At 32.9% G+C, this 18461-nt stretch overlaps 1 protein-coding gene across 2 annotated transcripts in view; it reads right to left on the bottom strand.

Annotated features, from left to right (window-relative positions):
• Nucleotides 1-18461, bottom strand: part of wb (wing blister) — a 484046-nt gene that overhangs the window by 21230 nt on the left and 444355 nt on the right. For both annotated transcript variants that reach the window (XM_088242593.1, XM_088242594.1), the window contains 4 exons: nucleotides 6193-6299; nucleotides 4229-4427; nucleotides 2128-2264; nucleotides 995-1222 (listed from right to left, as the gene is read on the bottom strand). In XM_088242593.1, the coding sequence (XP_088098719.1) occupies nucleotides 995-1222; nucleotides 2128-2264; nucleotides 4229-4427; nucleotides 6193-6299 (671 nt within the window). The remainder of the gene's footprint in view (nucleotides 1-994; nucleotides 1223-2127; nucleotides 2265-4228; nucleotides 4428-6192; nucleotides 6300-18461) is intronic.

Raw genomic sequence — 18461 nt, 5'->3', positions numbered from 1 at the left:
AAGAGTAATTGAATTGATGAACTTTAAACTTAAAATATAAAACAAATTTTATTTAACATAAAATGGATATTTTTAGATCATGTTAAATAATATTTGATGTTTTAAAGATAATGTCAATCAAATCACCACTACAGAGTTGTTTATTCCGAGTTCCAATTTTCATTAGTTCTCTCATTAGATGAGCAAAGTAGGGAAAAAAAATTACTACCCTGGCAACACTAACGAAATGTCCATTTTGATTTCTTCGACAATCTGACAGATGGAAAAATAATTTATATTTTAAGTAATGTATTTGCTACTTACACATTCATTTGCTAATTACACATGAAATGTGTAGCCATCTTGTTTCTTTAAGATCTTAGCACTATTTTTACATTTTAAAAGGACACAACACGGCATAGTTGAATTCAAATCAGGAGTTACTGAGCGACTGAGCGACGTCTGCAAAGAAACTAATGGATCAAAACGTAAAACTACTCATTTATGAGTAGTTTAGTCGCCTTCTGTTTGATGCTCGTATGCGGTTTTTGGACTATTCTTAGACTACACGTTGTCCTTTTTTCTGATTTAGTATTTTCTAAATGGCAATACCTTCTCCCTTATTATAAATATGTATATAAAAACTATAATTATAGCTGATTACATCCCAATAGTGTAATGCTGTAAAGTGCTTTGAAAAAAAAAACAGTTAGAGTTTCTCCAATGTTTGTTTTTTAATGCTTTTGCGGCATTTGAAATAGTGTAACATCTATTTTTTTTTGTCTAGCCACGTCATACGCAATTGAGAATCTTGATGTTTTACCATCTCAGATAAATTTGCTTAGCATAAGTTTGTGCAATTTTTTTATTATTTTCCAATTAAAATTCTGTTACATGTGTTTAGAATTTTGTAATAGGTAAGAAAAATATCCAAAATATTTTGAATTTATCGAAATAAGAATAATTTACAAATCTAACCAAAACAAAATTTATTAGGTAAGTAGTAAGTAAATACCTTGCAAGGACATTGGCCATTTTGATCACATGTACAGCCATCGGAAACGCAGGCTTCTTCTCTTGTCCCAGGAACATGACAGGCACAGGGTCGGCAGCGAGGGTAGCCAAAGTGATTAGGGGCACACGTTTCACAATGGGTTCCTGAATATCCCTTATTACACTTGCATGCACCTGTCGCGACATCACACTGGGGGCCCACTGCACCAGATGACGAACAGTTGCAGTACTAGAAATATAAGAAATTTGGTATTGTAATAAGATTGTGTATCCTCGATTACTTGTTATGTAACTTCATCATGAAGCGCGAGAGTAATGGCAATTAATGGACTGGGCTGACTGAACTTGACTGACTGATGTTACCACACCCTGAGGTCCTATTATTAGTTGTGTTCTTTTGCAATTGATGTCTTAAAAGACATCAAGAACAAAGGCGAGGATAAAGTTAATGTACTTCAGAACATTGTACTGGATATGCCATACGATTTTGTTATTGAATTAACATCATGTGTGTTAAAATGTCGGTCTTACACAGTATAATGTATTGCGTTTAACAGAAAATGCTGAGTTGCTTCTTTGGTCGATGAACTAGATTTCTGGTAAAATCATTTGATGGGTGTGTGCCATCAATCTATGGAAGTTGTACCCAAAAACCTAATAGTTCGTATCTGGGAAGAATTTTCCTAATTTAATTAGTATGTTTTTGAACAAGATACATTTTTGGTTTTGGGATAATAAGTAGATATTTTGATGGATTTTTAAGTAAAAAAAATCTAACAACAACATCTTTGCTTATCCTCTACCTGTTAAGCAGATCCATGACATTTAACCGTTTCAGAATTAAAATAACATCTCCACTAACTCCAGTAGGCTGTTGGCAAGACTATTCATCTTGTGGTCAAGCTTTTGGTATATGGTATACCACACTGAATTTTTAATATCTTTTTTCAATAGAAGCACTTTCAATTCATCGTGCACTTGGACATAAAATGTGTAACATTTCTTAGATAAACTGTGATTCTGAATAGAGTTGATAAATTTTATTTGAAGAAAAGTTACTTGTTTCACAGAAAAACTGGAGTAATCTTTGTTGATAATATTTATCACTAGTTTTATGATATAATGAATATCTACCTTACAGCCTTTATTTCGGACCAGTCCCCATGAACCCGGGCGACAATCTTTACAAGTAGGTCCTTGGGTAAGTGGAGGACATACGCACCGTCCTGTATCCGGATCACAGATTCTTCCCGCAGAACAGTTATCACATTCTGGAAGTTATAAAATTGATCACTTTGAGTCTGTAAATAAATAGATAAAATAGAGTTTTTTGGATCACAAACATCCTATAACACGGTTATCAATATTATGTATCTTTTTTGGGTGATACCGTGTATGTTGGATTTGATCCGACGTTTCGGCTACCATTGCAGGAGCCATCTTCTTCCAAACACAGTTTTTCCCTGAAGATGGCTCCTGCAATGGTAGCCGAAACGTCGGATCAAATCCAACATACACGGTATCACCCAAAAAAGATACATAATATTGATCCTATAACACATTAAAATCATAGATAAAAGAAAATACTATAAAATTTACCTGGTAGGTTTATCTTTTTTTTTTTTTTTAAATATAAATACTAGAGTTTTTTACTCAATATACTCAACGATTATTTACTCAAATATTTAAATTTTCAGATCATTTCCTAAAAGTCGTAAATAACTTGTGCTGGAAAAATGGAAATCGAGTTGTACATAATATGCATTGACATATTACTACATAATGTCATTGCTAGTTAGTATGAAAAAAATGGCCGGGACATTAAAATTTATTGAAGATTTGTTGAAGCTTTGTTTATGTTTTTAGTAATGAATATTTTTTTTTCATGTGTTTGATAAATTTTTACAAAATGTACTAAATTAAAAAAATATATACTAGGAATATTAATGCAGTTAGGTTCTAAAATGAACTTAAATTATTGGACAAGGAGGCGTTGACACCACTGGCTGTTATAGTAAATTGTGTAAATAATGATCTATAACCACTTAGGTATAATTAAATAGAGATGATGAATCATGGAATGATAGTTTGAAATTGTGTTCCGAAAAAATGAGCGTTGTTGCCGTGCAAAATGCTGCGAATTCAAAGCTGTATATTCACGTTTACTGACTATAAGTTAGGTTGAATGGAACACAAGACGAATGCTTAGTGCTGCATCTAGTGTACCATATACATATGTATCAATGCCTTTAACAAGATAATCTAGAAATACGTTAATTTGCTCTTGGATAATATTGCTGTACAAAAACTTCTTAATTTAGGAATTTCCTTTACAAGAAATTTATGGCGAAGCCGAGATACTATAAAATAACGAGGATGTTTTTGTTGAGTGACGTTAGCAGGGGATACTCAGGGGTGACATTGTGACATTGCAAAATTAACAGCTTATTTTTAAATGTTGATAAATGTAAATTATTATCTTTCTTTAGTTTCGTTCTTTTATAAATCTCCCATTTATTGGATAAACAACATTCATCTGTAAAAAGTCACAGAGATTCGAGATCATGGTGTCATATTTGACGACAAACTTGGCTTTAAAAGACACATCAACCACATTACTTCTACGAGTATGAATACATTGGGTTTCATTCTTAGAACTTTACAAGATTTCAAATCAGTTAAATAATGAAACTCTAGTATATACCCTTGGTTAGAAGCCAATTAGAGTACAACTCTACTATATGGTCCCCTTTTTACAAAATTCACACAAAAATGTTGAAAGAGTTCAACGAAACTTTTTAAGATTCGTTTATATTTCAAATTTTATATTTCCATTGAACAAATTAATTACATGTATTTTTTTAATTCTTTGAATTTACTTACTCTGGAGGATCGCAGGACAACAGATTTAACATTTTTTGTATATAATTATTAATTCTAAATTCGATTGTTGCGAACTCCTGGATTTAATAAATATTAACATACCGATACGTAGAACTAGACGAAATACTCGATATTATTTTCACAAAAAAAATTCCCAAAAAAAAACTCTACGATCAAATTTTTAGATTATTTTTGAGTTGACCGTTAGTGCGAATAAGTGTCAATATTAAATAAATTTTACTAAAATTTACTACGAAGTACCTACAATTAACGTTGTTAACGGATTATTGTTTTAAAAAATGTTCGGAGCAAAATATTATGTTTTGTTTTTCTTATCTATGTGGAAACATACTGATGCACCCCTTTTCGCCGAAGCCGTAATGGCCCGGGAGGCACACATCACAAGCCAGTCCACCAACGCCAGACTTGCACTGGCAGCGGCCCGTTTGCTGGTCACATAGAGCTCCGCCTTCTTCCCGTTTCTGGGCCCCCACGGCGTCGCACACGCAGCGGCTGCACCCCGCTCCCGAGTTCAGCCCCCAATGCCCAGGCTGAAATAAGAGGTTGATCAATTTCCGCCAAAAAGAGTAGAAAACGGTATAAATTTGAACTACTGATTTTTATGCTGGTAACACCATATGGTTGTTTTGTAAATGGTTTTGACCAGATCACAAGTTGGGAGATGAAAATGAAAAAAAAAACTAAGAAAAAGAAGAATACTAGGTCACGACGTTCTATTTCTACTGCTGTTTTTTAAGTGTTACCATAAGAGGAAAGTTATAAGAACACCAGCGCCCTAAATTATTTTCTACCCTTTTTTGACAGACTGTAGGTACCCATAACAAAATATAGTTTTGTAGAAAAATATTCTTTTGAGATGCTGTGAGTGGATTCGGCTAATATATACATAAGTCTATGATAAATAAATAAACAAAATATCTATAGTTTATTTAAACATTTAATAAACTTTGGTTATGTGCGCGTAACAAAAAGTTTTCGTATTAATCATTCAAACGTGAGTGCTTACACGAGGAATAAATGTAAGTTTACTTGGTGTGTCAACAAACACTAACACATTAACATAGGGTTATTAAACATTTAAGTGCACTGTACCTAGAAATCATTTAAGTTTTTATTTTAATTCTAATGAATCAAAAACATCGTATTATTATTATACTGCCAGTAATAACGAAAAAATCCTTTATAATAATGACCAACAAAAAATTCATGAATAAAAATTGAGGGGTTGCTTTGCGATACAACAGAACATAAATAGGTAGGTATATAAAATGTTGATGAAAAACACAATTATTCGTGATTTAAAAAAATAAATTGAAATTACAAATAAAATTACAAATTCAATGTGTGCCGCCATAGAATTAAGAATAGTCCAGAAGGAGCGTAGAATCATGTTTGAATGCATCGTACTGTGTCTATTAATTCCCCCACTCCGCCTTACTTTCGCCGCTCGCATTCATGAAGTCGCCGGGTAATGTTGCTTGATGGGAAAAAAAAATCATAACACAAATTTAAGGTAAAAAAAAAAACTGTTAATTTCTCTAAAATTTTATTGTACGCGGAAACATTGATTGACACAACAGAGTAGATAAGTAAAGGGTCATTTAATAAGAGTAATTGAATTAATGAACTTTGAACTTAAAATATAAAAGAAGCTTTATTTGGCATGAAACGGATATTTTTATATCATTTGATGTTTTAAAGATAATGTCGTTCAAATGTCCCCCACGGCGTTGTTTGATCTGAGGTATAAATTTCATTATTTCTTTTATTAGATGACCAAAATAGGGTAAAAAATTTATTTCCCTGGCAACACTAACGAAATTTCCATTTTTTTCTTCGACAATCTGACAGATAGAAAAATAATTCAATTTTTAAGTAATGCATTTGTTATATTCACATTCATTTGCAAATTATAGATGAAATGTTGTGCATCATGTTTCTTTAAGATTCTAGCAGTATTTCTAAACTTTAAAATAGCTGAATTTAATTTAATTTAATTTTGAATTTAAAATAGCGGCATAGTTGAATTCTAATCAGGAGTTGCATACTGAGCGACGTCTACAAAGAAACTAATGGGTCAAAACGTAAACCTAGTCATTTATGAGTAGTTGAGTCGCCTTCTGTTTGATGTGCGTATGCGGTTTCTGGACTTTTCTTAATTCTATGTGTGCCGCATAAAAAAAGTGATGAAATACATTTTTAACCATATTCGCGCGGGATGCTTTTGAGTGGGTACATAATAATATTACGAATAAAACTGTTATTTCTTGATAAAGGTGAATGCATTGAACATACCTCACAGCGATCGCAAGTCAATCCAACCACGTGCGGGAAACAGCGACATTGGCCGGTTTTAATATCACAGCTTCTGATCTCCGACCCCCACTCGTTGCAGTTGCAGCCTGAAATAAATATCAAATCCATTAGGAAACATATGAATTGAAGGAGTGCCAAAACAGCTCCACCATAAATTATGTATGGTAAATATACACGTTATTCCTATACTAGCTACATTTAAGATATTGCAGATATTGCCTTGCCCTCGACAATTTTAAGAAACGAGATACAAACCGCGATACACATGAAATCTTTCACGTAAGGAGATATATGCACATTAGGGTGGGCCGATAATTTTGGTTCCGAATTTTGAAATGAAAGGGGTCTAAAAAGTTGCCTTTTGGATTACTCGGGATGCAAAAAATATTTTTAAAAAAAAATTGATATTACTTTTGGCTCTCAACCAGAGCTCGAAGTTTCCGAAAAAGTAAATTTTTTGCCCTAAACCGGCTGTCATTCGTATTTCAGTAAGAAAATCAGTCTAATCAAATTGTATAATCTGCATTAAATCTTATTATATAAGCATCCAAGGGCGTGAGTTGCACTTTGTTTTGTAATAAATGGGTAGCATTGTTTTAATGTGCCATTGTTTTCCTCAATATTCGCCAGGCGCTCAACGGAATCAGTTCCGCGGAGTGTAAACTTTTTGCATTTCGGTACTTTTAAAACTTGTTTGAATTTGTAATGTCATTAAGTTATATCTTTATGAACAAAAAAATAATTTTATTAATATACATAATAAAAAATGTTCAGACAGTTATAAACTTCAAACTTCTGTTGAGGGCCAAAAGTAGTATGGAATATTTTTTCAAATAATTTTTACGTTCAATGCGATCCAAAAGGCAACTTTTTAGACCCCTTTCACTTTGATATCTAAAAAAAAAAAACTTCATACATCATCGGCCCACTCTAATCCACATATTTCCAAGTTCACATTTATTTATGTAACTAGTTACGATAGGTACGACACCAGTAGCTTAATCACAAATAACTATCGACGTGCTAATAAGCGACGCGATAACAATTTTTCACCATGGTTGTTTATCGTATTCGCGATCACAATGCAACATCCGTGAACACCTAATATTAAATGTTAAAATATTTACGTTTCGCGACGTATAATCCTGCTGCGCAATCACATATTTGAATTTCACCGGGGCAAATATGAAAAATATCCCAAAACTGCTATTTTTATTTATTTATTTATTATTTACATGCTATTTATTGCATTTGGCCGGCGGTTGGCAAGCCAAAAGTCAGGAAAAGCAGTCGCCTCAGTAATTGTAATTAAATTATCACTTTTTTGAATTAGATACTCCTTACTATTTTGTTAAAGGAAAAGCAATATATTGTATTATTTTTTATAGTTAACGCCGATTTTTCGCCAAGGAACTGTGTTTATTAATGAGGAATACAAAAACAAACCGACACGAGCGTTGACTCAGAGATGACACATGCGTTGACTTATGACTGCGATAGCATAAGCATGTTCATTGTTGTTCATTGTGATCGCTCAAATACTTAGCATGTGTTTAAGCACGTCGATAGTTATTTGTGATTGGCAGCAGGCAACATTTTGAAAAATGTGCTTAAAACTTATTCCATCAATTGGATTGTATTTACGAATGAAACAATATACGTATCGTGAAGATACAAGGAAAACTGGCCAAGTCAGAATTCTTTTTTGCTGAAAAATCTGAAAACTGCAAAAAATTAACTTGGCCAGTTTTCCTTGTATGCTCACGATATGTGTTTGGTCTTCCACAGTTGCGATGCAATCAAATCACTGCGTCACCCATGATGGCACATTTCTGCTTAGCATTACGTCTGATCATAATACAAGTCAATAAGAGAATGAAGGCACTGAAAATTACCCACAAATTGAAATGTTTTTTTTTACCGCTAGTAAGATAGCTTTTTACCATATTACTATTATAATGTATAATATAATATAAGGTGTTCAAAAACATCAATGTAGTGGAAATTATGTATGATGAAAAATTTATTGTTACAAATAATAATTTACTACGGGATTGCGCGTAAGTATTGAAAAGTCCTGCCTATCAAATTTCTTTTATTATAATAACCGTCATCGCCATCTATTACTAAGTAGGTAAACACTAGTGATGAAACGGATAGTGGTTTGGCCGGATACCGGATATTCGGCGAGCCCCTAAGCCGGATAGCCGGATATCTTTAAATAATAAACAGTTTTTCTAAGATCATCTATCTAGTTTTTAGTTGTATCTTCCTTTATATATCGACCATGTTCATGTAAAAGGCGTTAATCCACAAAATGAAAATTTTACAGGATGACCAAAAAACAGTAAAACATCCCGGTATTCGAATTTCACTCATAGTTAAAAAAAAAATTGAATGGGCATAAAATAAAATTGAGTTAAAATATTTTTATAATATTTTTAATGATCACTTGACGATTAACGAGTTGCATACCAATACGGTTTATATGTTTATTAATTAAATAATTGTATTGGTTTTGGATAGTTTTGCTCCTTGCACAAATATATTTTTAAACAAAAAATAATTGTTGGTAAGCATTTTTTATCGGCTGGTTAAATTCTTTTTTTTAGAGTGTATGAACGTTTTTGTGCAAAGAAGTCAATTTTTCGAATAACAAGGGTTACTTTATCTTTCCAAACACGGTCGATATCAATAAACCAATTAATTGGCGTTGATTTCATGAAATTTGGTAATTTAATGAATATTACGTATCCACCGAATACTGAAAAACTATCCGGTATCCAACCAAATAGAAAAATTAGGCCGGATACCGTATAGTTACCCGTTTATATATTTTTCATCTCTAGTAAAAACACGTTCGCGGACACTTTTTTCTCATAGGATCCACTCGTGTAGATGCATAGTAAAACTTTCGTATTTTTTAAAATATTTCACTTTCGATTGAATTTTTTTTTAATGTTTTAAAGTAAATCTTATTTGACTAACATATTTCCTATATGGAAAATACGATTTTGATGTCATAACTGCGAAAATGCATAATTTATTTTTATTATTTTCTAATCGAATATTGGTTGCAGTAACAATTTTGCAACGCGGCTATTTCGATGTATTTTTTTGCTGGGAATAAAAAAATTTTGAAAAAGTCGTATTCATTGATTACAGTTTTCCAAAATTATTTGCAAACGAGTGGAGGTATAATACAAAGAAAAAAAAACTACTCACGGATTTGTTACATATTTATGCAGGTATGTGGTGTAATTCCCGCAAATAATCTACGTTTCTACTCAAACATGTAGAAATTCTTATAAAAATGTAAAGAAAATCGGGTTGAGGTTCCGTGGCTAGTGTCGCAGACTCACGGATCAGAGGTTTAAGGTTCGAACCGTGATCTACTTGCATTTTCTAATAGTGAATTATTTTCAAGTCGTTGAAAATGTACACCAAAATTTAAATATTTGATTACATCATAAGAATGCAAACATTTATTTAAAAAAATATTTTGCAACATTTTAATATGCTCGATTCTCCAGCGAATGACAAATTCTAGATTTTTCACTGATGGGACTGATATTATTTCATTTTGCTTTTCACTGGGTTGGTTAAAGAATAACATTTTCGTCGTCGTCTAATCGTGGAAATCGGCCCAGTAAAAATATTTCAGATCTATAAAAACGCCTTCTAACTAGAAGTTGCTAGTTTTAACCATACTTTAACTTCTTATGATAAACTAAATACGCAAGGATATATACAAAATACTAAAAATGTCTTAAATGAATATGAAAGTCAACTTCTTACAGGCAGAATGGTGAATATTATACAATGTAATAAATAAAGCAGCCGATGACAGGCCAGACTTACATATTCTCAACAGTTTCATCTGTGTTAAATAAAAATACCTTAAAATAAAAATATTACGCATATAAGAAAACCGAAAGTCTTTTTAAAAAAGACATGATTTTTTCAATAATATATTTGTATGGACTCAGTGTTTAAAAAACATGCATATTGAGTAAATATTAACTGAGTATGATACCCTTTTCCGTGTACTGGGAGTTAATACCAGATACAGTAAGCTATGAGTATATAATTTGGCCTAGAGCAGGAATTCAGCAGAAGAAACCCGTTGTGCTGATAGCCAGTTTGTTACTAAGGTACCTACTCTATTAATGGAGTAATTAAAGACCTCCCAAGTCGGTGCAGCAAGGGCCTACTGAGAGGGCCCAGGGCTCCAAGGTCCCGGAGCCAGACACGTGATGTATTTAATACTATTATACAACGTAATGAAAATCATTTCTAACCGTAAACATTCACCACTTTAACTTTACTATGTATCGAAGCATTCGTGAAGGGATAAAATTGCAAATTGTGTGTACGGGTATTTCTCACGGATATTCTTTACCTGATATACGATTATGTACGCCTACAAATATAACGTTTACTAGACACCAACAAAATATTTGATGTATTTTTATCATCATTTTTGTTATATTAGAGATAAGATAATCAGTCTTACGCTTCAGGTACCAGTCCAGGAACAATGCAATATTGCAGTAAATAAAAATAATTAGAAAATGGGAATCAAGTTGCGGTAGAGTGGGGTTCAAACTTGAATCTTGTTTATATCTACTCTATTTGGAATCGAACCGAGGACCTCAAGCGTGGGAATTGAACGCGCCAACCACGATACTACGAGGCGGACTCCACTAGATTTCACTCGTCCAAGGTTCTGCTTCTATTTCACAAACAAAACTGTATTCTTTTCTGTTGTACATGGAATGTTTTAGTTAATACACATCGCTGAAAAAAAAAAATTTAAATGTTGGTACGAAACTTGCTATCAACATAAAAATACCAAAGTACATAATAGTCTGCACACGTCGCCTCGCACTTACATCTGACAAACCACTTGAATTGAAAAACTCGAGACTGATTAAATATATCGCTCACCTCCTGTAGAGAACTTTGCGCACTGAGCATAACAAATTGTTAACATTAGTTGCTGCATATCACGTTGAGAAAACCAAGATTTATAATAAGGAAACCGGTACCGTTTTGTCAGCAAGATTTCTCTGTGATTGATTACTTACTAGATTTGTAGTAAAACTGAAAAAGTAAAATACGAAAGCACCTATCCAATCACAACTGTCAATGGCCAATCCAAACAGGAAGTCAGATATCGGCCTTAGGATTCAAGTCGATGTGAGGAGATAGTAAAAATAGTCAACCCTAAGTAAGAAGCCTAGTATGATGTATCGAGGGATAATCTGCTTGTTTTACAAAGTCACGGGCCTAAAAGCCATGTTTGCACATTTGCAGACCGTCGGCCATCTGGCTCGTGGATGTCCGCCAGCATTCTTGGCTTATCAGAAGAAAAAAGCGCTGATTGATGATGCTAACTACGCAGCGGCGAAACCGGTAGCGGCTGCTAATGCCACAGGGTAATTTTCCAGAGAATCGGAGTTGTAATGCAAACAAAGTGATTTATTCTCCGGCAGGTAAAAGCGGAGATTTATCAAATAATAATATATTATCCGAAGCTTCAAGAAACATATAAATTTAATTTAGATAAATAACACCTTATCAATTATTCACATAAGATTAAACTGCTAATTAGTTAGCAGGAGATGGTGGATAAGTACTAAAATTATTGTAATTAAACACCTAGGCGTTATTTCACCTCAGGCTTAAAGGATAAATAAATTTTCTTCGTTGAATTCTACTGATTGGTGAGTTGACTTCCAGTAAACCGGATATCTATTACCACACTATCATTGGTTGATTAGTTAGAACTTGTTGCGTAGTTCGAAGTAGTTCATTTATGTTTTAAAAAAATATATGCACAATTAAATACTATAATTTTTACCGCGTGTAAGAAAACATTTTTTAAATCCAATTTTCCATAGCACTGAACTTCCTCATCGTAAAATTATGTGTTTTCTATAAAATGTCTTCTGAATATCAAATATTTTCTATTTTATAAGTTATATGAAAATATGAGTTAGTACCCAATGAGAGAGTTCAGTAGTTTGAAAAAATATATATATCTGTTTATAGACTGTTAAACAAAGCCAAAATTATTTTCAAAAAAAAATTATATATCGTATTGTCAGTGCTATGACTTTTTAAAGTTTTGTATTTCTGAAATTTCATCGGTCGATTCTTATGAAGCAGTGACGTAATTGAAAGTAGTTCGTTATTATTAAAATATTTATCATTATTTTTTCCGTACATTTTCAAGAAACTTTTCGGTACAACTTAATGCTCCAATTTTTACCGCGCCCAAGAAAACATTTATTGTATCCAATTTCTCGTAGGGCTGAAGTTTTTCATTACAATGGATTCTGGAATTACTAAAAAAATAACAGATTTATTTTATTATATATAAAAAGAAGGATACCCGGCTCTTGGTTTTCATTTTCTAACTAATTTATTTGATAATGGTCCCAAAATTGAAATATTTATACACAACTAGGTGCTGGAAATTATCAGGTTGTGCTATGAGTCAAGACTGTTTCTGATAACAGTAAAATGTCATAAGTACACCCCGTAATGGGGGTAAATAAATAGCGATGCAAAATGTGTCAATTTCCGCTCGGTGAATTCCAGTTTGTCTGAATACTGGATGCATAGTGAATCTAAGATTACCCCTGAAATGCAATTCAGTTGTCACAGGGGTAATAAACTGTATACGCCTGTTGCCTATTTGTGTATACCGCGTTATTTCATCGTATTGCGACATGAGTCGATGCGTCTCGCGTTAAAAATTGAGAAAAGCCCCTTAAGCGCGTTGTACTCGCTAAGGAAACATTAACCGTGAAGTCAAAGAGCTGAAATCTTTATTGATGTGTGTGAGATTCAATGACTGCATTATTTCACCCACGTCATAGGCAACGCCTGAAAATATGAAATCCAGTCCAGAAGTATTGTAGAAAAAAAATGTCGATATACAGGGTGTTCTTTAAAACATCCGAAACCACGATGATCAGTATAGGCAAGAAGATATATTAGCATATTTAAAAAATATTTAGAATGAAGAAAATTTAAAAAAAAATATTAAAAAAAACAAATGGTTGCTGACTTCTGCAGGGGAGAAGCGAGGGGGGCGTGGCCACGCGGTTGACAGTGTAGCAGACTCCCCCCTTCCCCCTCCTCGTTTCAACCAGTTGTTTAATTTGATATTTTATTTATGTAAATTTTATTCGTTCAAAAAAAAGTATTTTAATGTGCCAATATGTTTTCTTGTTCATACTGATCATCGTGGTTTCGGATGTGACGGGGTTTAAAGAACACCCTGTATTTTTTAACATACGGAGAACCGGAACAGTACTTAACCTGTGGAAAATATTTTTAGAGTATCTTGTAAAGCTTGCTACGTTCAATGATTTAATCAGTCTAATGTATAAAACATCTAATTTATCCATAATTGGAACCGAACTTTAAAGAGTGGTAGATTAAAGCGTTAGCAATAATGTTTATTTTTTGTTTCATATTATCAGCGCTATGATTTTTTAATGTTTTTTATTTCTCAAGTTCTCTTCCGCTTTTTCTTTGTTAGTTCTGCCGATTGGTCCGGTGACGGTAAGTTAACCGGAAATCTTACACAACTGTCTCATCATTGGTTGATTCATATGAACCAGTGACGTCGTTCAAAGTAGTTTATTTTTATCAAAATGTTTTTCTTTTTTTTTCGTACATTTTCAGGAAACTTTGCCGAACAATTTAATGCTCCAATTTTCACCGTGCGCAAGAAAACATTGATTGTATCCAATTTCCAATAGGGCTGAAGTTCATATGAAATAGTGACGTTATTCATAGTAGTTCGTTTTCATTAAATCATTATATTTTGTTCATACGTTTTCAAAAACCTTCGCTTTACAATTTAAAGTTTTAATTTTTACCGCGTGTAAGAATTATTTTTTTATCCAATTTCCCGTTGGGCTGAACTTTCTCATTGCTTTGACGAAACAATTCGTTTTATAACATCACCTTTATTTTTTATTTCCCGATATCCGGATATTTGGCGATCCGGATGATTGGAGTTTAAATAAACGGAGTTGTGTTATGATAAATATTTTTGAAAAAAGCAGAACGTTCTAATACAGAAAATTTCTATTTGATTCTCTCTTTAAAAAAAGAATCAAAACCGGTACAATTTCGGGGTGCGGAAAACGGGAACACGAGACCTTGATTTTGTTGATTTTAATAAGGCATAATCAGTTCAACACGCAGTTGTCTTTTTGGTACAGAATTCGAGGAGGCATCTGTGAGAGTGAACAAAAACTGTATTTAAATACCTATTCATCAAACGGCTTCTACACCGAATATCCCTTTAAGTGCCTAGTTTACCCTATTGGATTGTGTTTCGTACCCCTTCCACTAAGAATTGAATTCCACCAATGTATAATACAATATAAACTCGTCCATAAACTCACGGACATAATACTTGGATTTAGAAAACAAATAAGTCACAGCTGAGTAATAAAGGAAATTAACAGGTAGTATTGGAAAGGCACGGGTTCGCCAATGGAAACATTCCCATTTCCCGGTATGGTAAATAATTTAAATTGAACTATAACTGGAAATATTATCAGTAAGATATGTCTAGATATATTATAATGGAGTTCTTGGTTCGGTGAAGTGAAATGTCTTGGGGCGGTCAGCGGAACACAGTAGCAGAGACGGCTATAATAATAAGGACCCCATACTTTACTGGACGGCTCCCGCGACGAACGTTTCACGTACTAGGATGTAATGCAATATTTCAGAGTACTTTAATATTTCAATATTATACATTTTTTTCCAAACTTATTCAATATTAAAACAAACTTAAATTCAACCATCACATTGACCACATTTCAAAGAAAACGTTCAAAATCTGTGGATTTATTTTGCGAATATCTAAGCTATTCAAAAGCCCGATCGAAAATTGCAATAACATTATATAAATCATTTATTCGTAGTTTGCTTGAATTTAATTCTATAATATGGTCTCCTAATTATAATATTCATATAACGCGAATTGAATCGGTGCAACGTAAAATTTTAAAATCGTTAATATTTAGAATCGGATCTAATACTTTCACAATCAACTATTATGATCTTCTAGAGTACTTTCGTATCTTTAGTTTAGAATTCAGAAGGATTTTGGAGAGTTTGATATTCTTGCACAAATTAATATCTAACTGTATGATGCCCATGATACCCTTGCTCAGATAAACCTTAATGTACCTCGCCGTAACTTGCGTACCGATCCTGTCTTTGCTGTGGGAAATTATACAACTAACATCGGATTCTTTTCCCCTCTGCCAAGGATCCTCAGAACAGTGAATGAAATCTCACTAAGCGGTACTGTCGATGTGTTCCTACAGCAAGGGCAGGCATTTAAGAAACAAGCGGTGTTGTCTCTCCTGACTCGCGATGTCACACTTGCCATTTCCGCCTAGATTATGCTATATACATACCTTTTGCTAATTATACACTTTGTTAATTTAAGTAGATTTTAAGAATGTTTAAATTAAGTATTACTCATTAATGCCAATCAATTAGAGCTTAATTAAGCCTGTTGATTGACTTAAAATAAATATTTAAAAAATATATTTTATTGTCCCCGCTTTGGCATTTTCTAAACATTTTTTTGTTGTGTTTATAATGTTTTTTCATACGCATTTCCTTAGTGTACCTATATCTCACGTGGCTAAAGCTTCGACCGCGGTTGACCGGTCGACCTCTTGCCCATTCCTAGTCGCCTGCCTGTTCGATGAGATATATGTTTGAAATCGCAAGCTTTTCATCCGTTTGACAGATGACCATTTGGCAGCATGTTTACGAATAGTTAAGTAGCTATGAACCAAATTATAATAAGCATGCGTGAACATCTCGCACCTTTAGAACGAAAAAGACTTAACTTAAAAAAAGTTAATAATGAGTTGAGATCATAAAATGACTTCAATAAATATTATCCATCTTTCTGCATTTAAAAACAAACGCAAAATTCGGGTGGGAATAGGACAAAACCGTTACATCGGTCTCTTTTTTACTCAGAGAATTTAGATTACGTGTCAGTACGGAAGCAACGCTATAAGTACTGTGTTTACATTGCTGTTTGAAGGACACAACGCAGACAAACATATAGTGACTGAAAGCCAGTTGAGTCGATTTTATTCCAATACAAACGGCAGTTTCATTTTATTTATTAAAATATTAAAACGACCAATTTAGCTTCGTGACTGTTTTGTTCCGACTTACCGATAATCTTAGTGACTTATTTAAGTTAGTGTCATTTTATTATTTGAATTATTAATAATTTTACTGACTTATTTACGTTTACGTCAATAAAAACATATGATTGGTGACATGATTTGATATTATAAAAATGATGTCATTATCTTATTTATCAAAGTGCTTATGTTTGTTTGTTTTTTTCCAATCTAATAATGACTCATTAAATAAATGTCTTGTTTAAACTTATAATAATTTATTTTCATTGTGCCTTTTTTCATAGATTCATAGCTGAATGCCTTCGGTATAATTTTTAACTCAACATTTGGTGCTTACTTAAAAAAATATGCAACAATTACATTCTTCTTATGCAATTTTCCAAAACGTAGATTTTTTCAGTTGAGTCGTTTTCGCCCTAAAGGTGCAATATGTAATGTTATGTTTCCAGCGTGTCATTTATTTCTGTTATTAAAATAACTTGATATTAAATCGGTTTTTATATTATCTATGTTTATTTTCAATTTAAACGTATTTTTGGCTTTAAATGACTACTTTCAGTGTTAGTAGACCGCCGCCAAAAAAATCAAAAGCAGGTCGCCTGTAGTGGTTAAAACTTTGGCCACCCATGGTGCATATGTATATTACTATAATCGCCATGATCGTAAAACATAGTACAATAAATAAGTAAATAAGAACAGTAGTCATTTTAATAACAGGTTTTCACATAAAACTATTGACAAGTACTACCTGTAGTAACAAAAAAACTTAATTAAGATGAATAAAGATTAAAAAAATAAGATAAAAAATTTAAAGGGATATTCTGCTAAGCGTCTGTTTTAATGCCTTGTCAGACAGACGCAGACGATAGGAAAGAGAGGACATAACACCCAGACCGAAAGAAATTCTTTTATTTTTTTCTTGCAACTGTCGGGAATCCAACTCGCGCCGCGTCACCAATATTTTGTAAAATTCAATCGATTATGATAAAAAGTTGTACTAACTTTAGAAATGTTGTCATCAGATCCATTTTGTAAGTGCTGCGTCTATTGTGGGCATCGCGTGTTTATTTGAGTTTATCATGGCGGCGCGGTGGCGGCATGTTAAAGGTGGGATGACGAGAGGCCGAAGAGAGTGGATTTGCAATGCCAGGGACCAGAGAAGGAGGTTATGGATATTCAGCAAAAGGAAGAGAAACATTGAAACTTAAATTATAATGCTGGTAGTGTGATGAAACTCACTCATTTAGCGAGTATTCCATGCATTCATTGTCTGCTTCCAGGGTACGTATTCCGATGGGAAGTTAAAATTTATCTTCAATTGTATCACAAAGTAAAATTAAGTTTTCTCTGTAAAAAATAAGATATCTTTACAATTTTTTTCCTAAACATGTTCAATTACTGGTTACCAATGAAGATACTTTGAATTGTCAAGCAAATAAACACACTTTTGTACATCAATATCGATATTAGTTTATACCGTCTCAGTATGTACCGATGAAGATAGCCGTTCATAATCGCGGTCCTGGGCCCGTATTACAGTGGGAAATTAACAGTTATATACAATTTTATATACAAAGTAAAATTATGTTTTCTCTATGAAAAATAGAATGTGCATATTTTTTTTCCTAAACATGTTTCATTATACAGGTTACCGACGAAGATATTTTTAATTTTTCTTCAAATATACACATTTTCATACATAAATTTCAATTTTATTTTATAGACAGTCGAAGATAACTCTGTTAACTTTCCACTGTAATCGGGGCCCTGGTGTTATAGTTATTGTGTACCGTTACCGTTCGTAGGGGTTCGGGTTTGATTCTAGACGAGGTTGATATGAAACAAAAAAAAAAGATTATTCTCTCTAATCATTCATAATTTCTCTGTATCGGTGTGTAGACTAACTGTCTTGCCATAATTTACCTAACATAAATTGTAAAATAACAATAATTATTCATTTTATTATAAAGTAACTTTGTTGAGCTATTTTAAAATCTACATTCCTTTATAAAGGTTAAATGAAGTCAA

Source organism: Micrasema longulum, unplaced genomic scaffold (genome assembly GCF_059751315.1).
Source record: "Micrasema longulum isolate JH-2025_06_02 unplaced genomic scaffold, ASM5975131v1 h1tg000147l, whole genome shotgun sequence".
Taxonomy (NCBI): domain Eukaryota; kingdom Metazoa; phylum Arthropoda; class Insecta; order Trichoptera; family Brachycentridae; genus Micrasema; species Micrasema longulum.
The sequence above is the reverse complement of the archived record's forward strand: the minus strand, read 5'-3'. Positions and strand labels throughout refer to the sequence as shown.